A 19,997-nucleotide genomic window follows, 5' to 3' on the forward strand; every position below is an offset into this window, starting at 1 on the left:
GAGCATTTGCGGATGGATGTTGCACATTTGTGTCAGCTTGGGTCACCGATTGCGGAAATACAACGCAGAGGGTAATGCCTCACTAAATGGGATTTGTTTTATCAGTTGTGGAGTGCTGTTGCAAGGTTTATTTCTTATCCTGCCCAGACCAAAGGTTAATTTAGTGGGGGCAAGAAACTATCTTCTCTCCTGCCTTCATTACCGTCCACCCCGCCACCCCTCCCTTGCTTGTAGTTTCATTTTTGGGGAGGGAGAGCTGTTCCTCCTCCACTCACTATTTCCCCCATAAACAGTTTCCTTGTACAATTTACAAAGGTTGCAAGAATCTCTGTTCTGCAATTGCATTTTTTGCCAAAGAGAAACCAAAGCTTTCAGAAAGCGCACACCCACTCCCACAGCGGGATGCCTTTGTAGCTCTGAAATGGTGCGCGTGCGTACGTGTGTGCGTACGTGCATGTGGGTGCCTACCAGCCTGTGTGTGTATGCGTGCGTGCGTGTTGTGGAATTGGATAAGTGAGTCCAAGCTTGCTGCCAAAGGCAGAGAGGGAGGTGACAGAGATGTAGGATTGACAAGAAACACAGGCAGCGAGATGTTTCGCTTTGGATGTTGCCTTCTCTCTGGAGGTTTTTGTGTGGACGCCGCACACACATACTATTTAGGAATTTATTGTTCATGTGTTGGTGATGTATATCACCACATTCTTATCGATCATAGTAATGACATTTTTTTTGCTTAGATGTTGTTGTTGTGACTTTCAGTTTGTCCCATTTGGGGTCGCCTTTGTTCTTCATGCTTTCATTCAACAGCGTATATCCTCAGAGAAATAGTGGAGGCTTATTTGCAAGGAAATACTGCATGTGGTTGAGGTGTAAGCAGAGCCTGCTGAATCCTAAACAGTCCCCTTTTCCCCTCACAGGATGGGCTCCATCAACACTGACAAGCGTGTCGGTCACATGTCTGCTCAAACAATGAATAAGACTCTCTGGTTGCATCTCTCCCCCAGGCTGATTCCGGGCCTCGTGGGGCCAGCAGGGAACGGCTGGGTGCGGAAGGGACCCTCCCCCAGGAAAAGGGCCCCTCAGTCCCCGCCCACCTGCTGGGAAACCCTTATGCCTTCGGTCTCCCCCCTGGCGCTGTGATGCAGGATTCACGTTTCCAGCCGCTCAAGTGCGTATCTCCCTGCATGGGATAATTGTGGTATTTTGGAATGTGATGTTCAACCGATATGCTATTTGTATTTGTACAACCGACTTGAGAGAATTCCAATTTCCCCTGAAGTTCAACTCCCTCCTTTTGATTGTGTTAACAGCCTCCCCAGACAGTTGCCTAATGCCGTGCCGCCTGGTCCTGTACCCGAAGAGTACCTCCGTGGTTTCAGGCCCTATGCCACTACTGAGGATGCCCTCCGCATGCCCTCTTTGCCATTGGGTCTGGACCCCGCCACCGCAGCTGCCGCCGCTGCATATTACCATCCCAGCTACTTGCCCCACCCCTCCTTCACCCCGTACAGGTGGGTCTCGTCATACAAACGTTTTGGACACTGGACACATATATGCCTTTAGAATAAAATATGCAAGCTTATCTTTTTGACTAAAAAAAGAGTAAACATATTTACAAAAAAGACTAAAGGAAACTAAACCTTCAGAGCTTTGCCGTTTAACTTCTTCGTCCTGACGTTTTCTCAGTCTGCTGTTTCAACATTAGTTGTTGTTCTCCACAGAGGGCTACAAATATATGTGTATTGTTATATTTCCTGTTAACGTGTGTTGCTACACCATTTGTGTTCAAATATACATTGCAAAACTCAGTTGGATGACTGCTAAGTCAAGGCACCACTGTTCTAGTATTAGAATGAAGGGCAACAATTATTCTGAAGTACACTTATCGGCCCATTTATGAGGTTTCTATTCAGCTGTATTGAGGAAAAAAACATGTACAAATTTATTAACACTATCGGATACTCTCGATCTTAATTATTGTCGTTGTTGTTTACATTCGTGTCGAACTCCACCGCATCAAACTGAGAGGTGTATCGAATGTTTTGCTCCTGTCATGTTGTTAAAGGTAGCCTAATCCTAACCCTCACCAAAACAAATAAACACTGGTGAATTATTACAATATTTTCCTTTTACGAATCTAGATATCTTTAAAGTTCTCATGTAGTGTAGACCTTTCCAAGAGCACTTAGTGGTCACTCGAAAAATACCAGCAGCAGAATTTCTTTTCCCAAATGGGATCATTTTGATGCTACATTATGTATGACTGTGTGCTAGCAGTGTGTGTGCGTGTGTATGTTGAAGGGCCCTCCTTGCTTCAGGCCTTCACATAAACTGCGTTCCCCCCTTCCTCCTGTCAGCCTTGCAACATCAGAGAAGTGCAGCAGCCATCACATACTGCACTGTAATGGGTTTAATGAGGGGTTGAGCTGTGGATGTCACCGATATACACAAGCGACACACAGTTGTAACATAACACAGACTCTGACAGCTGCTGTGCAGTGATTGAGGCTAGCTGACAGCGCTGCTTTCTTGAGCGATGAAAGACACGCTGGTTCTTCTTTTGAGGAGACAGAAGGACAAAGGTTAATGACAGTGAGTGGTGTGCTCTTCCAAGGCGAGACTGACGCTATTTTTTTTTTTTGTCTTGTCCTGCATTGCTCATCTCCCAGGATGGATGACCCATTCTGCCTCGCCGCTTTGAGGTCACCTTTCTATCCGCTACCAGCAGGGGGCGCTTTACCCCCCATCCATCCATCTGCAGTCCATATGCACTTATCAGGGGTCCGCTACCCTGGAGACTTCACACACCCGTCACTCTCAGCACTGCAGTCTGAAAGGTAAAATTCAATTGACTTAGGGATTTATTTTTTTCTTTCCCTCAAAGCATCCTATTTATTTTACATATGGGCGCATGTCTACTTTTCTCTCAAGGCTTCAGCTGGAGGATGAGCTGCGGCAGCGCGAGAGGGAGCGGGAACGCGAGCGCGAAAAAGAGCGGGAGCGAGAGGCCGAGAGAGAGAAAGAACGGGAGCGCGAAAGGGAGCGGGAGCTGGAACGAGAGCGAGAACGGGAGCGAGAGAGGGAACGAGAGCGGGAACGGGAAAGAGAGAGAGAAAGAGAGAGGGAGAAGGAGAGAGAAAGAGAAAAGGAACTGGAAAAGCAAAAGGAGAAAGCGCTGAGAGAAAAAGAGCTTCAAGCCTCTAAGGCTATGGAGAGCCACTACCTGGCTGAGCTTCATGCCATGAGAGGGCAGGAGGACCGAAGTAAGCCAGAAAGACTCACCCCTAATCGGGCTGGTATGTGTCACCGCTGCCACTGCTGAGCCGCCATTTTCTTCCTCAACACCTTTCCATATAAGCAATGATCTTTCTGTTCCTAAACAGATAAAACCAAAGAGCCCCCTCTGCCCGCTCCAAAACCGGTCCCGCCAGGACTCCACTCTGCAATGGTACAATCGCATCACCCGGTCCCTGGTCTAATCTCAGGCCACAGCCTCTTCATGGGGCCCAGTGCTGTGGGGACAGGTCTCCCAACATCCATAATCGCTCCCAGGAACAATGAGGAGGAGAGGTGGTTGGCAAGGCAACGCAAGATACGGCAAGAGAAAGCGGATCGCCAATACCAGGTGTCGGAATTCCGCCAGCAGGTTCTGGAACAGCACCTGGACTTAGGCCGGAACCCTGATGCACCGGAACATAGGACAGACTTGCACAGGTAAGGATGGAACACCGGTCCTTTCCATGTCGGTGCTAACTTTGCGCAATTCATGCAGACACTACATATTTGTTTATCAATGTACCAATGCAAAGTTTCGGGGGGATGGGTGATTTGAAGCAATAAAGTCACCAATTTCACTGCTACTGCTGCAATTAGCTGCTGTGTGTGTTTCGGGCCTCGGAAGGGACAGTGGTGGTTTGAAGCCTCCAAGACTGACGAGCTTTAGAGGGTTGTTTTCAGAAAGGACTGGAAAAAAAGATCAACCCTGTCAGAAGAATCACATTGACTCTATTTCTGTCCACGCCAGCTTGTGCATCCAACACAGAGACAAGACTGACAGCTATGTTTAGGCGATGATGCAGAGTGCAAAGTGGGGTCCTGATAACTGCTGTTTCATGAGTTGTGGTTGGGAGGGTTTCAGACAGGCAGCTGGTGGGACGGCTAAGCTTCACAAAGGCGCAGTCTTGACTAATCCTGTCAACCTTGCCTGTGCAATAGCAAAAGCATAAGCCTCCTACTTGCTCTTCTTTGTTGCATGCCTGTGTTGGTTGTGTACCTGACAAGAAGCTGGGTTGTGGTTAATGCAATGGGGCTAATCACTCGACCACATCATAGATTGCAGATAATGCACATTTAGATTCACAGAAACGTAAACAAATAGCTCTAATGTGGCGCCTCTTGTACTATGTTCTGCTTTTGTAAGTGTATGTACAAAATTCAGCAAATATCTTGTCAGTACTGCTAGTTTTCACAAATTGTGCGAAGTGTGGGCTTGTATTTGAAAATGCAACAACAATTATGGAGGATATTTACTCATACATGTCTGCCTCATCTCCAAAGAATGTCTCAGGCTGCGGTACACATCGTTCCTTAACTTTGCCATTTTGAGCAAATTCCTACTAAGAAAATGGAAGCCTTATTGTCATGCTGTAATCCTTTTCTGTCATTTCTTTTTCTGCTTCCCTAAAGAATATCTCCTTGACTTCTAAAAATCTGGTCCACCTCGTGCGCATTAGATCAGAAATGACCATTTACTTTATCTCGAGGACATAGTGTGCCTTAGCCATAGCTCATTTCTGCTCCGGGCTACTGTGCTTAAGAACACATGTGCACGCACGCACACACACACACACACGTACACACATCTGGTGATGTGTGTTGAATGCATATCATTTATACTTAAGTTTTTTTTTTTCAATGCTTTAAGCATGTTGCATTCTGTGTTCACAGACCAAATAATCAAGAAGCGGGAAGCCGAGACCCCCATTCCCATTTAGGTGCCCCTCCACCTCTCATCTCTCCCAAGCCCTCCCAGCCACCACGTGAACATCATCCTCCACCTCCCACAACTTTGTGGAACCCAGCATCTCTAATAGAGACACCCTCAGAGTCCCGACGCACCCATGATCCCTCGGGGATGGGACATTACGATCTCAGTCGGCTACAGCCCGGCCCCTCCAAGTATGAGGATGGGGGCAGGAGAAGAGACAGTGGGGCAATGGAGAAGTATTTGCAACCCAGAGGGCCGCCCTGCCTGCCGGAGCCCGGTACATTCCTTGCCGATCTAGAGAAATCCACCCACTCTTTCTTCAACCAGCATCGGGCTTCCATGTCCCTGACCACCCAGTATGAAATGGAAGGAGCTGTCAAAAGCAGCGCTGGACTGAAGAGCCTCCAAGGCCACGGCCGTCACGGACAAGCGATGGGCACGGTGTCTGGGTCAGGTGTAGGACAGTTAGCCCCACTGGAAATGGCGCCAGACACGATGCTGATCTATGACGAGCTTCTTCAGCAGCACAGAAGGCCGGTCAGTAAACTGGACTTGGAGGAGAAGAGGAAGAGGGAAGCCAAGGAGAAAGGTACTCTCACACTGAGTGTTGCAGAACACTTTGTGATGACATGCTCCACTTAGGAGCTCACTTCAACTCAACATACTACTTGAGAGCATCAAAGTAGTGAGATGATATTTTTAAGTACTCTGATGACCCAGGCAGGGTCTGGCGCAGTTGGTAACAAATGGTAGACATTTCTGAGTGTGTTTTGTGATTGGATTAGAGAGTCAAGGGCCGGGCCGTGTCAGCGATGAAGGCTGGAGCAAAAACTTGACTTGAATGTTTTTCTCTGTTTGTTTTTTCCTTTTTACGGCTGAGTCAGGCTAGCTGGAGCCGTTCATTTTCACTGACCGCTAATTGTCCTCGTTTCATCTTCAACGCTGTAACCAGGACAGATTTCGGTGACCTGCGTGTTCTCTGCAGGTTACTACTATGAGCTGGATGACTCATATGATGAAAGCGATGAGGAGGAGGTGAGGGCACATCTCAGAAGGGTAGCAGAGCAGCCTCCACTCAAACTTGACGACTCCACCGAGGTAAAGCACCCACCGACACAGAATCTTTGACTTGACAAAAAACAAACAAACATGATTTCTGTGCAGAAATTGGACTTTCTAGGAATGTTCAGCCTGACCACTGTGGGCCGGCGGGAGGAGCTGATGCAGCAGAAGAGAAGAAAGCGACGGAGGATGCTCAGGGAGCGCAGCCCCTCGCCAGCTGCCTCGCAGTCCAAACGCACGCCTCCTCCCCCGCAACTCAGCACGCGCTTCACCCCTGAGGAGATGGACCGAGCACCGGAGCTGGAGGAAAAGAAGCGCTTCCTCACGATGTTCAGACTTTCCCATGTCACCCTTCAGCAGAGAAAAGGCAAGAGACTTTCACGTCTGTAGATATTTTTTTTTCATGCCATCTGTTGGTATTTTGCATCCACTCCCCACGCGTGTTACAGTAGTGAATCAGTCAAAGCATCGACCCGACGCCCTTTACGCGGCCTGCTGACATCATCATTGACTCATCTCAGCATTACGTCTAATTCCAGCAGAGCAAAGCAGAAGCATCGCGTGCTCATTAGCACTCCGGGCATTGTAGTCGTTCTCAGCGGGGCTCCACAGATCGCTGACGATTCACTTCAGTTGAGCGCAGTCCGCTTCAAATGCAGCCGCCTCTCATTAGCACGTTGACTCCAGATGCCACCATCTCACCCTCAATTTCCTGTATCATTAAGAGCGTATTTAAGTTGCATACATAATGCAGTTTTACCTTTGTTTGAGTGTGGAGGACTGTATTAAGTGAAACTGGAACGTTCTCACACACGCACATACATTAGACCCTTATTTTGATGAAATTAAAATGCTGCCAATGCCGCCACAAAATATGCATGGGATAAGGAAACTCGAGGCCTGTGAAATTCACTCGTTTAATATTTTTCCTTTTTTTTTTTTTTTTACATCTTGTAGATACTGAAAGGGCAGCGGAGCTGCTCCAGGCAATTAAAGAGAAGAGCATAACCTTGGATACCATCAGACATGCCCCTCATCCGCTGTGCAAAAGCCCCACAGTACAGCTCTCTGGTGAGACACATAAAGCACTTCCTCATTCTTAAAGTGTCGCAATAGGGAGTTTATTCACCTAATAAAGTATTCTTTCAAAGAAACAATATGTACATGCATATATTTCTGCTCAAAATCAAATCTCTGTCAGGAAGACAATCACAAAGAAATATGATGAGAAAGAAATACTCGTGCCAAAGAGACAACATCCAAACACAGTAAATGTAGATTGTTTGACTGAAGCCCAAGAGTCCAGTTTCAGAAACCCTAAAACTAAAATGGCAACCGGTTCTGTGTGTGCCCTGGCTCTCGCTCGGTCAGCTGGGATAGACTCCAGCTCGCCAGAAAAATAATGGATGGAAGAAACTCAAAATAATAATTTGTGTTACAGATTCGGCATGTTCCCAGCCCACCTCAGAATCAGAAGACCACCACGGTGTCAGGACACATAGCCCCGCCTCACATTGCCCCTTGTCCCCGTCCCCTAATGGCAATCCAAAACCCCTTGGGGACACGCTAAGACCAAAGGATCCTCCTTCTCCAGCTGTCTACCCAGACAAGGCCCGGGGGCCTACCGAGGGGCCAATCTCCAGGAGGAGTTCCAGCCTGCTGAACAGCTTGCGGCCCCCGCTCCCTCTACAGGCTAAGGAGGGTGTCCACAGCATGAATGGACGCACCAAACCTTGGGACAGCTTCACCCCGGAGGAATTTGCTCAGCAGTTCCATGAATCTGTGCTGCAGTCCACTCAGAAAGCGCTGCAGAAACACAAAGGTAAAACTGTCAAGGGTGGGTGCAAAATTGGTTGCTATGATTTTTGGCCTGGGTTCCTGTTAGCTCAATGTTCCTATGAAGTCGCGAGGCTATTTTATTACTACTAATAATAATAATAGTATTTCTGGGAAAAAAAAAATCATCATGGGGAGTGATAGGAAACAACTGACCGTCCTAGTTTTTATGCCCTATTATGAAATGTAATTGGCACTTTCATATCTTTCTTGGGGCTACAATCATCTGATTCAGTGTCTGAATGGATTTTGTTTGCTCATTCAGTGAACGTGTCTTCAGAGAGCATTCCTTTTATAGACTCCTATCATGATTTCTCAGAGTTCTTTTTCTGACAATCACTTCAATGTGGATAAGTCTCCTTTGGCTGTGGGACATTATGACCGCTATTCCTTCCATTTTATCTTTTACAGAATATTAGACACTTTCTTGATAAAGTTAATGACAATCATGAGGGTCTCATATTCATCAGTCCATCCACTCCTTTTGAAGACCCCATTATTGTGTTTTCAGGCGGGGGTGCCGGGATGTCGGAAACGTCTCCCCTGCAGGAGTCCTCAGTTCATTACAACATTCCCGAGCTGCAGAGCGCCCCCGGCAGGCCGCTTCCGCCGCATTCCCAGTCACACGCCAGCACGCACCAATCGGCTCTCGCACTTGCGCACGCTCACCCTCAGCCCAACGGGCAGCACTTCTCCGCGTCGCTCCATCGCGACGCTTCAGGGACGAGGGAGGACCTGTCTGCCTCAGAGGATGACGACGACGAAGAGGAGGAGGGGGAGGAAGAGGCGGCGCCAGCTTCCAAGTGGCAAGGGATTGAATCCGTATTTGAAGCTTATCAGGAATATGTTGAAGGTAAGTTTTATTCATTTAGTTAACCCATAACATTTAATTCCTGATTTTCAATGTGCATGATCTGACTATAAATAAGTTGTTGTGCATCTTGGTCACTAGATGGGGGTGTGATTTTTTTTTTCTTTCTCTAAACTTCTATTGTTTGTGGTTTGCCCCAGAACAAAGTCTGGAGCGGCAAGTATTGCAGAGCCATTGTCGACGGCTGGAAGCTCAAAACTACAACCTCAGTCTCACTGCTGAACAGCTCTCACACACCATGGGGGTAAGACGCATGCGCACGATTGGTGCCAATTGGTGATAGGTTCAGATATAATTTTTCCACTTATATAATGCTTTTAATGTACTTTGTCGTTAAAATCATGGATGAATCTTTGTAATTTCCACTTACAACCCAGGCTAAACTCGGCACCTCCACAAAAGACTATCCTATCCTCCATTATTCATAAACAGTACTTTGGGTCCATATAGTTACATTTATTTTGCGTGTCAATGAACTGTTGAAGTGAGTTGCCGAGATTCATTTAGACAAAAGTTTGACAAAAATTGCCGTCATCTTGTAGCATCTGTAGTCTATTCATCATAGTGTAAACAGACTCGCAGATTTTTACTATGTATTGGCATTGAGCCTTGCTACAAAAGGTTGTACATCCTTAACACCAATTGTGTTTTCTCACTGCTTTGTGGTCCTGCAGGAGCTGATGTCCCAGAGGCAGAAGCTGGCCATAGAAAGAGAGAAGCTGCAATCAGAGCTGGAGCACTTCAGGAAGTGTTTGACTCTGCCACAGACGCACTGGCCCAGAGGCGGACATTACAAGGGCTACCCTCCCAGGTGACACCCCCTGGCCACCTAAAACTAAAAGACATCTAATGCCCCACCCCCCTTCCCAGATACTTTTCTTCTCAGACTAATAGCAGATTATCCCAATCTACGGGGCTCCATGGTGGAGAAGCAGGTTAATATAACAGTCAAAGAAGGGTAGTCGGGGCCACAAGCCAAGGTGTGCCAACATAGCCACGAAAGGAGATCAGCAAAGGGGGCGGGACAAGATGCTTCTCACACACAAACACACACACACACGCACTCCTCTTCTTCACCACCGCCACCCAAACACAGACAATCCTGCCAACGGGGGGGAAGAGACACTCCGAAAGTCCAAAGGAACGCTTGCGGCCAGTCAGGAAGTGACGTCATTGCGGCGGCAGTGCGAGCGTTCCAACTGGACATGCACTTAAGAATAATAGCTGAAGAACTACCTGGTGGTACTGTGTTACAACAAAGACATATTTGAATTTGGACAGAATGTTGAAATGCACATTTTTGGGGAAATAATTAACAAAATGTTTTATTTCAAAATAGGACAATTTGAGAATAAGAATTTTAAAAGGTGCTTCAGCCTTATATTGTATATAATATGAAGACTTAAAAGAATTTTTGTAAGTTTATTATTTTAATCATTGTTCTTTTCAAAGAAAAAAAGCCTGCCATTTTTTTAATTTGTTTATGCTTTTGGGTTTGCAAAAGACAGCCTTGCTTTTAGTGTTTGTATTGCTGCTGGACAGAACAGCTTATTCTGACAACACGTTGAAGAGAAGAGGAGAGAAAACACAGGATCGGATCTTCAGCGGCTGCGAGCCGCCATGAGGTGCCGACGCGCGTGCCCTTTTGCCACCTTTTTATTCATAGCGCTGCGTGACGTCCATTTCAGTTACTCTGCTTACTTAACAAAATGTTTGCCTCCCACTGGAGTGTGCACACAAACCAGTTTTTGTTACTTGACTGGCTTTGACTTGATTTTTTTTATTTTATATATATATAAAAATGAAGTAAAGGGGCCAGATGATGTTGCTGGTTCCTGAAGACTCCTCCTCACACGCATCAAATAGCATCAAGTGACAAGCCTTTGCCAGATCCAAGCATTTTATCCACAAACACGAGGGGCCGAGTGCCAAACAATACATTTTAAATTCAAATGATTTAGCCAAAAGAAATAAAACCATCCAGGATGGAAATAAGCTAAAAAGCCTACAAATCTTATCCCTCATGCGATGTCCAAGGATCATCCCTAATAATCCGATCCGATGCCAACGTGTAACAAACTGAAAATAACAAACTGATCTGTTTACAGCGTCGTCCGTGGCTCTACCTAGAGACGTGTAGCAACCTGCAGCGATTTTAAATTTCACTCAAGTCTGCCTGGAAAATATGCAAAAGGCAATTCATCAAAATGGAAGCACAACACCCTCATTAGCAGCAAATGAATAAGTGCCTCAATTATTTTGGACCGTCTTTGATCAAACTGTAGCTCAAACCTTTCACATCCACCCAAACTAAAAGTGGGGAGCATCACAGCCTGTTTGTTTGAGGGCTGGGTGAGCGCGACAGGGTGGCACAGTACACAGCGTAAGCCCCGCCTCATCTCTCACCACGCACGGCCACGCCACGCCACGGCGCCATTTACTCAGCGGAGGATGTCTAGATGCTGTGAAATCCTGTTTTCAAAAGAATTGTTCGTTTGAATCCATTGTAATGTAATATATTCTTTGTTGAATGTAGTAATTAGGTATTTATGAATATATGGCTGTGATTTCAGACAAAAAAAGAAAATAAAATATTTCAAAAATGCTCATATACTTTTGTCTCTCTGTCAAACTGAAGCTGGTATGGAAATTGTTACTATTGAGGCAAGACTCAATACTAGTAATGTGCTTCTCTGTAGTTGTGCCACACTGGTGGAAGATAATTAATTCAATGCTTGACTAGCTTTACATGAAACAAAACTAAGAGGGGGAAAAAAATAAAATCACTCATCACATTTCAGCACACTACACATTGTATTTAATTCATGTACAGTATAGGGTCCTAAAATGGGCTAGCACAAGTGGAATAGATATCACCAAAGACATTTTGAGAGTGATCATTATGGTTAAAAACAGGCCCAACACTGCCGCCTCAATGATGCTTAATTCCTTATAGATTGGAGCACCGAGGAGTGTCCTTCAATAATCTGCAATCTGTCCCTTATTGGATCCCGCCTGCAGATTAGAGCGTAGTTTGTACATGCAGTTGAGCGAATCGAGGAGGAACCCTCGGATGGTGTTGATCTCCATCAGAGTCAGGTTGTCCAGCTGTGAAAGAGGAAAAGCAGACTGAGCTTCGTTCTTGCCAGGGACCCCTGCCTCAAAATGCAAGTTATGTGCTGACCTTGGCATGAGCTTCCTGCTGACTGATGAAGCTGTCTGCAGACAGGCGAAGTTTCGCAATGCGTGTGTCCCAGATATCTTTAACTAGCGTACGGATCTCATCTGCTTTAGGGATGTTGTCCGACGCACTGTGAATATCAGACAAACAAAAACACAATTGTGTTTGGAAGACTGCTACGAATCACCTGAAACATATATGTTGGCTGAATAAAATGGGTGGGGATGATTGTTTTCTGACTCACTGGTTGAGCAGCAATCTGGTCAGCTCCATGTAGTATGGACTGGGAACAGGTGTGAAGGCAGCCTCTTTCCTTTCAAGCTCTCTCATCGCCTCAAGTTTCTCTGCAATGTCAACCCATCATGGGAACGGCACATATACATTTACTGTGACAACATAGCAGGTGAGACTCAATCATTTAAACTAGGGACAAACTGAACAATTAAAAATAAAATGTATTCAACTCCATGGACGTATTTAAATGTTTTAAGAATACAGACGTTCATTCCCAGGCTTGTGTGTATTTTTCATTTTAAAATGGCTGGCACCGAATGAATTTTTAATACCCATGGAACAGAATAATAGCTTTGACTTGAATTATAAAGGCCCACGGCAATATTTCATCTTACCAACATCCATCCATTCTGGAGGAACGACTCTGCATTTTTGTCTCTGTTTGAGGTTTAGAGCCAGCCACACGGGGACATCCAGCGGCAAACCGGGATTAAAAGGTCCCAGGTCCCCCTGCGAGCATCAACGCACTGCCATTGTTTTGACTAGTAATATCTAACAAGATGATCGTTAAGGTAACCGTACTCACCCCGATCAAATATAATTTGTCTAGATTAAAATTTGGTATTATCTTCACCAACTCCTTCTCGGCGAGGAACTCGACCTCTGAAGGGTCCATAGTTGTCTACGTAGAGAAGAACAGCATCCGAAAACTTTGCTAGCTTGTCATTGCTAGCATCAACTTTCCCGCGCTGGCCGGAGACCGTCAACAAAAACATGGAGATGAAGAGCGGTGATTGGCTAAACGTTGCCATACGTATAGTAGTGACAAACATAATTTCTAGATAGCGCCTCTTAAGGTTATTTGTACGTAGTTACCGCCGCCATATTGGATTTGGCAAACCAGCGCACTAAGGTTTGAATCGAATCTCATAGAATTATCTAACCTTTTTTTGTATTGTATTACTTAAATAATCGACTGCCCTTGTAGTTTATACTGCAATAACTTACCGAATAAAATGAATCGAAATATCACAAATTCGTTCAAGCCCCCCTAAAAATCATCCCATTTTTTTCTTGTATTAAACTAGAAAATAATGTCACTTGTATTATTTAAAAGTTAAACTGATGCGCATGCATTGAAGAAAAAAAAACATCAGTGACAGTTAAATATAAACAATTGCCGCTTTTAATTCAGGAAAATCAACATTACACTTAGTTTGGTTATTATAGACACGGAGTAGATATTTAATAATGATATTCTAATACAATATTTGTCTTCACAGTCATCCTGATGCAGATGTGACACATCCAATGTGGCAGATAAGATGACGTACCTACAAGCCTCTGGTCAGACATGAGAAGACACCACCAGATGTCAGTGTTGTGCAAGCTATGGCAAAGTAAGAGACAGGCCAAGGTAAGCTCGTTTATTTTGGGGAAATGGTTGGGCAGATTTTCACCACAGCCCACCCGTAGACATGCCTACGTTTATTAGTATTTCTTGGCTGTTTGAAACAAATTGTATTCCTTGGGGTGGTGTTTATACTTAAAACTCGAGTATTTTTTAAATACTGTTTGATGAACTCAGTAGCAAGTCACTTACCAATCCATATTTAATCATCCAAAATATTAAATGTGAAATGAACTCTTTATTTTAAGCAACACAAATCAAAGCAAAACACATTCATTCCTACTAATAATTTTTAGAAGGAAGAATTAAGAGGGGTCTATTAAGCAACTATACATTAAGTAATAGGTAAGATAAAGCAAACAAAAGTTATATATTTCTATGATCTTGAGAAGAGTACGTAATAATTTTAAATATATCAGTGTAATTGCTGGTACTTGTATAAAAGAAAACAGTACAGTCATCACTTTAAAACATGTTTTAGAGGTGTAAAGACAACACAAAAAAATGGTAATCATGTCAGTAGTAGTAATTTCCCACCAATCATTTCAATCAAATCATTTGCAATGGGTCCTTGAGACCCGACATAGGAGTTTTTACAAGCCATCAGTTAGCCACCTTTTCTGACTTGCAACTACAATATGGTGTGGCAGTGAATTTAATTGCTTGACAGCAAGCAAATACTCAGTATCTTCAAAAAAACGTCTTCAAGATGATTGACATTGAATTGTAGTTAGTTGACCATCAAACTAAACAGAAAACTACATGTTTACGGAGCCAAACCACATTATTTTTGCCTCACTAAATCCTGTGAGCTTAATGCTAACACGTAATGCAAAAACAACAGGGTAACAAATAGCATGTTATAACCCTTCGGCAACAGCTACTATATTTGAATAACAAATGTAGACAAACAATATAACAATACACACTCATCTATTCTTTTCACTATGCAAAAAAAGACTAATATTACTGCATCTTCCTTATTCATCAGTGAAACTCTTCTGTGTGTCTTTATCTGTATTATAATGTCTTCATGTGCCCAAGAGGTGCAGAAGTTCAAGCACAATGTCTACTGAATTGATGCAAAAAAGTGCCCAAAACAGTTTCATTCTTTACAATCCATTTAATTATCTCACGGTTGTTTATTTTATAAAGTAAATTATTGAGTTGCTATTTTTCTTGTTTAAAAGACCTTCTTTTCTGAAATAGATTAGTAATAACATTTACATTCATTTCAATAGTTAAAGATGATTTGAGTACAAATGTTTTGCGTCACCGAACAAATGAAATTCGTATGTTGAGGCACCGCTGTATTAGGGGTTTTACCTCAGTATGGCTACTTCAGAAGAACAAACTCGATCAAATATTTTCTAAGTTTAATTAATAATTTTAGCACTATGAATAAAGACACATCATTCTCATTCTACAAAAAATGCATTGAGCCACATTATGTCTGCAATGCCTGCGCAAAGTGCACAATCAGGTGCTTGCCCTTGAGATCGGTTGGCCTAATAAAAGGTCGGTCTTCCACATATTCTGGACAGTACCAAAACCTCAAGTGGAACCGGGACTGGGTTGAGCATCGTGTGCTCCTGTGCCACAAGTAGCAATGGCAGCCATCTCCATGCGCTTGTTAAGCCTGCACGGCCGACGGTCTCAACACAAGTCCAGGACAGACTTGTTAATGACCGGGTTGGTCCAGTCGTTCCTGAGGTCGTCCAAATGATTGTCAAAGTCAATCAAGTTCTCGTAGGCCCTTCCCTCTAGAAGAGCTGACGTGATCTTTTGCGCTTCGCTCCAGTCCTCGAAGGAGTCGCTGGAAAAGTGAGCAAACAGGGTTAGTTATCATTTGAAGCATTATTTGATTTGAATGCCGAATGAATGAAGTACAGGAGACACTTACATATTGACATCCCTACTTTTCCACTTATTTTCATGAAGATCATAAATGAGCACAATGGGCTCACGGCAGCTCATTTTTAATCTGCTGCTGTCCACCTGAGAATAAACACCAAAGTTGCAGTGGATTTAAAAATTTTACACATCCCTGTTCAACTGCCAGCTTTATCTGATATTAAAAGATGTAACCTAAGTAAGTTGTTTTAAAAAAAATCCATTATTGATGTGATCTATAACCTGTACAACTCAATTAAGAAAAAAAAATATATATTATATTATATATTCATTTACCATAACAATTGCAGCTTCACTGAAGCATTCCGAAATCCTTGCTGCCACTTTTTCCGCAACTTGGTTGGGTCTGCAAAGGAGAAGATGAAAAACTATAAAAGTAGTGCATGTGTTTTACGTAGATATTAAAAAGAAGGGGTTCAATACCTTGAATCCTTTGTGCGTTCATTTGCTTGATAGTATCCGACGATGACATAATTGTTTTCTTTACACCAAGTGTCAATCTGAGAAGAACAGACATCGAGGGGTTGGTTAACAAGAATAATATAACTTTTTTTTTTTTTGCTTTCCAGAAGCATGTGTGACGTCTTGTGAAATGTCCTATAGCATTAATCCTCAAATCTTAAAATCATTGGGTGGCATATTGTGGTAGGCAAAAGAATCACTGAATTAAATGTTCAAACTGTGCATGTTACAGTGGCTTCATCCATCCATCCATCATCTACCACTTCGGGGGTCAGCAAGAAAGCCCAAAGTTCCCTCTCTCCAGCCACTTCTTCCAGCGCTTCCCAGGCTAGCCGGGAGACATAGTCTCGTCAGTGTAAACTGCCCATGGGTCTCCTGCCGATGAAACATGCCCGGAACACCTTACAAGGGAAGGCGCCTCATCAGATGCCCGAGCCACCTCATCTGGCTCATCTCAAGGCGGAGGAGCAGTGGCTCAAATATTCATTTAGGACAGGCGTCAAAAAGACAAGTACCTGGGTGTAGAGTGACAGGAAAAAAAGGACTCACCAGTGTTAAAGCAACTTCTAGCATTGGTGCAAGAGCCAGAGTGCCATGGAAGAGTGGCACGCAGTCCACACACAAGACTGGATCTTGGCAACTGTCTTTCTTTCTCTCTTTGTCTTTTTCTGCAACCAACAACCCGTTGACGGCGCTGTGCGGATACTTGGCGGCGTGCAGTAGCATTTTACAGTAAGCTTGACTAGTCAGCTGAATAGGCATGATCGTGGAGGAATTGGACAGGCTCTCGTACTAAAAGACGTAAAAATACTTCTGACAAGTTAGCTAATTATATCGCATAGTAGAAAAGTAGCACACCATACGGTTAAGTTTCTATATAAGCGTAACATTTAAATTCTGCCAAAACAAAGGGATGCCGTTTATATCAATCGGAAATGATTCAGTTTGAAACAAGGTAGACAAGTAAGCTAAGAGTACACTTGATCTTATGATACGTCCTCCGAGCACACTGCTGGTTGTCAAAAACCGGTGCGGCCGTTAACCAAAACGATGTACCGTAAAACGACGTTATCGTCGTAAACGGCGAAATGCTTTTTGACCAACTAACTACTTCCGGTCGATTGCACTTCCTTTGAGGAGATCGGTGCGCGGCTGCAAGGATAGTCCCGTAAGAATTTTATTCACATCTTTCTTGTTTCTTGCCTGTTCATGTTCACTTTTTAAAACGTTTCATTTAATCAATGTTCATTTTTTAAATGTACAGACTGTGCTTACTTGTGTTGCCACTTTTGGCTGCTCTTGGCAACAGCACACGGGTGACTTTGTCAAAGCCCGTTGAAGCTAGCGCGAGCTGTTAGCATTTAGCAGCGACGTTTGACGTGGTGCAACCGTCCTGTTTTCAGGTTTTACCCCCATTGCCTCGTGCGAAGACACTTTCTACCAAGGAATTGAGTTCCGCATCATACATTATGTTGTATTACACAATCAATTGCAAAACCAATGTTATTCAAAGAAGCCGCGGCGCTTTGACCTTGCCTGTGCGGCTAATGCTAACGTTAGCCAGACATCACGGCTATAACCTAAATATTTAAAATCAGCATTTGGTTGTTATTGTCACCAAATTTGTATTTAAAGGTTGAGTTAGAATATCGGCGAGATACCATAATGATACGATTGCCACTTTTTTAATGCACTTGAGGTAATCCTGCTGTTTACATGGAGGCGTCACTTCAAAGGGTACAACTGAGACATTTATTTGAAGTCGTCTCTAACAATTTGTATAATTATGATCAGCCGAATGAAAACTATTGTGTTTCTCTAGTATTTTTCTTAAAACTCATATTTCATCTACGAGTTGTTTTGTTGCAGAGTGGGTGTCAATCAAGGACATCATTACTTTGTCAATATTCATGTCTTGATTTCATATTATTGCGAGTGCACTTAATGTGGAGGTTGCGTTTAAGTGTTTGCCCCTGAAGTGTCTTAATATTTACATGTTGTTTACATAATGTTTGCATATCAACCATGACATGTATGAGTAATGTACGTTGTATTTCTATTCCGCAGAATGCTGGCAACCAGAGCCCTGAGTCTTGTTGGCAAACGTGCCATTTCTACATCTGTTTGCTTACGCGGCAGTCATGGTGATTATCGCATATGATATTGTATATCACTTATTGTTAGCCAATAGTGTATTTGAACATTTGGCAAAAACAAGTGACAACAAATACAAACGGCAAGAATGGTCAAGTTGTTTCAACCTTTAATATGCTGTGAATGACTGACAATCATCACAAAGGAAAAACCAAGAGTATTAGCAAACATGTTGATACATTTTCATTCTGACAGTAAGTTAAACGTGTGGTATTATGCTAGCGTTAGATCTGTGTCGTTTAAAATAACAAATTTAATCATCTAAATCATCTCTCATTTTGAGTTAATTCATACAATTTCATTTCATTGTGACCTGTGCGGTAGAGTATTTGATGCACTATGAGCACACCTTCCAATAAACACTGCCTTAATTGCTGGGGGTTTTTGTCCACTTGGGGAAAAAAACAAGTAAATACTACATCTCTTTTGGTAAAGTTTTTATTGCGACATTAAACACATTTTTGATTGGAGGTGTCTAAACAGAAATTTACAGAAGATGTTTTATTATACAGTCCATTTCTTAAATCTCCATGACTTTAAGGATTTTGTGTTCATTCCAGCAGGTGTCGCAAAAGTGGAGAGCTACACTCTCCCTGCCTACTTTGACACGCGGGAGAACCCCCTTCCCGATGTCAACTATGTGCAGGAACTGAGCACAGAGCAGCAGTCGCTCAAGGAGAAGGAGAAAGGCTTATGGACCGACCTCTCCAATGAGGAGAAGATCGGATGTAAGATTTTGCATCACCGTTTATACCTTGGCCTGACACACTTGAAACCAATCAAATGTTGCGTTCATGCATATTAATATTTCATTCAATTGCTCCCCATTCAGTGTATCGCATAAGCTTCAAGCAGAGCTTTGCTGAGATGAACCAGGCATCGTCTCAGTGGAAGACTGTGGTTGGTGGGATCTTTTTCTTCTTTGGCCTCACTGGGCTTGTGGTGTTCTGGCAGAGGAAGCATGGTAAGTGGTAAACATTCTAACTAGAATAATACAGTGTTGTGTTTTCTAAAATTCAAAGAATATACAGTAGAACCTCGGTTAACGGTAAGTTTTCATGTTTAAATGTTTTTTTTTTTTTTTTTTTTTTTTTTTAGTTTTTATGTGTATTTGATGCAATTTGTACTGTATTATAACTGTTCTCATCTATTTTCTAATTTTATTTCAATTTCAATTTCCTTTATTATTTCCTATGGGGACCATTGTTTTTCAGATAGGGACCGACTTGACGGAACGGATTGTGTTTGTTAACCGAGGTGCCACTGTAATATTGATAATTACACAGTTGTTTATAAGTCACTTTTTGTGTGTTTTCAGTGTATGGACCAGTTCCTCACACATTTGAGCTTGAGTTCAAGGAGAAAGAGCTGCAAAGGATGCTGGACATGAGAATGAACCCTGTGGAAGGCTTGTCATCAAAGTGGGACTACGAAAACAACCAGTGGAAGAAGTAAAGAGCAACCAGACCATGTCTCACATTCGAAATCAAAAGCAGACCAATGGAAAGATCCACTAATGCCTGCATTACTGTATTGATTATCCATCCACATTACCTCAGTGTGTGGTCATTGTGGAAGACCTCTTCCTCCTATGTTCATTGTATAGTACAGAAATAAAATAAATCTAAAAATATGAATCCACATTGTATGTGTCTGGGGGGGTTATGGACAAAGCATTTTGTGAAAACATACAATCGTAAATCTCAGTGCATTTTCGGCTATCTTTGCCAAATCTTTGTTGTATACTGCAAAAACGTGCCCATGTGCACCAAAGCTGGCCTGCTATGCAATATTAATTTTGAGTATTTTTCTTACATCACATTCATAACCAGTCAGTAATACCTTACAATTGGAAGTAGAACCCACGCAAATAACACCGTTCTAT

At 43.3% G+C, this 19,997-nt stretch overlaps 4 protein-coding genes across 5 annotated transcripts in view; 2 read left to right on the forward strand and 2 right to left on the reverse strand.

The window, feature by feature from the left end:
• gse1 (Gse1 coiled-coil protein) overlaps positions 1–11,367 on the forward strand; it is a 124,011-nt gene extending 112,644 nt beyond the window's left edge. The window contains exons 5-17 of the mRNA XM_037247877.1: positions 1,005–1,168; positions 1,311–1,511; positions 2,670–2,837; positions 2,932–3,296; positions 3,384–3,714; positions 4,948–5,576; positions 5,973–6,085; positions 6,152–6,416; positions 7,007–7,120; positions 7,491–7,871; positions 8,397–8,738; positions 8,897–9,000; positions 9,431–11,367. Coding sequence (XP_037103772.1) covers positions 1,005–1,168; positions 1,311–1,511; positions 2,670–2,837; positions 2,932–3,296; positions 3,384–3,714; positions 4,948–5,576; positions 5,973–6,085; positions 6,152–6,416; positions 7,007–7,120; positions 7,491–7,871; positions 8,397–8,738; positions 8,897–9,000; positions 9,431–9,571 — 3,318 coding nt within the window. The 3' untranslated portion in view covers positions 9,572–11,367. The remainder of the gene's footprint in view (positions 1–1,004; positions 1,169–1,310; positions 1,512–2,669; positions 2,838–2,931; positions 3,297–3,383; positions 3,715–4,947; positions 5,577–5,972; positions 6,086–6,151; positions 6,417–7,006; positions 7,121–7,490; positions 7,872–8,396; positions 8,739–8,896; positions 9,001–9,430) is intronic.
• Positions 11,368–11,551: 184 nt separating this feature from the next.
• gins2 (GINS complex subunit 2) lies at positions 11,552–12,949 on the reverse strand. Its single transcript, XM_037247884.1, has 5 exons — positions 12,758–12,949; positions 12,567–12,681; positions 12,182–12,281; positions 11,941–12,067; positions 11,552–11,864 (listed from the first exon to the last, which is right to left on the reverse strand). Exons 1-5 carry the CDS (start codon positions 12,845–12,847, stop codon positions 11,736–11,738), a joined length of 561 nt encoding a protein of 186 aa, XP_037103779.1. The 5' UTR covers positions 12,848–12,949; the 3' UTR covers positions 11,552–11,735.
• Positions 12,950–13,800: 851 nt separating this feature from the next.
• On the reverse strand, positions 13,801–16,996 carry emc8 (ER membrane protein complex subunit 8). Its single transcript, XM_037247882.1, has 5 exons — positions 16,508–16,996; positions 15,920–15,996; positions 15,773–15,842; positions 15,486–15,580; positions 13,801–15,398 (listed from the first exon to the last, which is right to left on the reverse strand). The coding sequence occupies exons 1-5, from the start codon at positions 16,718–16,720 to the stop codon at positions 15,239–15,241; spliced, it is 615 nt and encodes a 204-aa protein (XP_037103777.1). The 5' UTR covers positions 16,721–16,996; the 3' UTR covers positions 13,801–15,238.
• A 43-nt stretch (positions 16,997–17,039) lies between these two features.
• On the forward strand, positions 17,040–19,749 carry LOC119120726. Of its 2 annotated transcripts, none has more exons than XM_037247885.1 (5): positions 17,040–17,126; positions 18,026–18,102; positions 18,673–18,840; positions 18,945–19,076; positions 19,431–19,749. In XM_037247885.1, the coding sequence occupies exons 2-5, from the start codon at positions 18,027–18,029 to the stop codon at positions 19,565–19,567; spliced, it is 513 nt and encodes a 170-aa protein (XP_037103780.1). In that variant the 5' UTR covers positions 17,040–17,126; position 18,026; the 3' UTR covers positions 19,568–19,749. The 2 variants fall into 2 exon arrangements, with proteins under 2 accessions (XP_037103780.1, XP_037103781.1); XM_037247886.1 differs by having other exon boundaries at positions 18,676–18,840.
• Positions 19,750–19,997: the final 248 nt, after the last annotated feature.

The sequence above is a fragment of the Syngnathus acus genome, chromosome 3 (genome assembly GCF_901709675.1).
Source record: "Syngnathus acus chromosome 3, fSynAcu1.2, whole genome shotgun sequence".
NCBI lineage: Eukaryota > Metazoa > Chordata > Actinopteri > Syngnathiformes > Syngnathidae > Syngnathus > Syngnathus acus.

Excerpts from the sequence above, each read along its gene's own strand:
- gins2 (XM_037247884.1), bottom strand. The coding sequence starts at position 12,847 with ATGGACCCTTCAGAGGTCGAGTTCCTCGCCGAGAAGGAGTTGGTGAAG. Across the intron at positions 12,068-12,181 it reads ACCAGATTGCTGCTCAACCA|TGCGTCGGACAACATCCCTA; the intron begins GTGAGTCAGAAA and ends TGATATTCACAG. Across the intron at positions 11,865-11,940 it reads AGCAGGAAGCTCATGCCAAG|CTGGACAACCTGACTCTGAT; the intron begins GTCAGCACATAA and ends CCTCTTTCACAG.
- emc8 (XM_037247882.1), bottom strand. The coding sequence starts at position 16,720 with ATGCCTATTCAGCTGACTAGTCAAGCTTACTGTAAAATGCTACTGCAC. Across the intron at positions 15,997-16,507 it reads TAGAAGTTGCTTTAACACTG|ATTGACACTTGGTGTAAAGA; the intron begins GTGAGTCCTTTT and ends TGTTCTTCTCAG. Across the intron at positions 15,399-15,485 it reads AAAAGTAGGGATGTCAATAT|CGACTCCTTCGAGGACTGGA; the intron begins GTAAGTGTCTCC and ends TCACTTTTCCAG.
- LOC119120726 (XM_037247885.1), top strand. The coding sequence starts at position 18,027 with ATGCTGGCAACCAGAGCCCTGAGTCTTGTTGGCAAACGTGCCATTTCT. Across the intron at positions 18,103-18,672 it reads TTGCTTACGCGGCAGTCATG|CAGGTGTCGCAAAAGTGGAG; the intron begins GTGATTATCGCA and ends TGTTCATTCCAG. Across the intron at positions 18,841-18,944 it reads CAATGAGGAGAAGATCGGAT|TGTATCGCATAAGCTTCAAG; the intron begins GTAAGATTTTGC and ends CTCCCCATTCAG.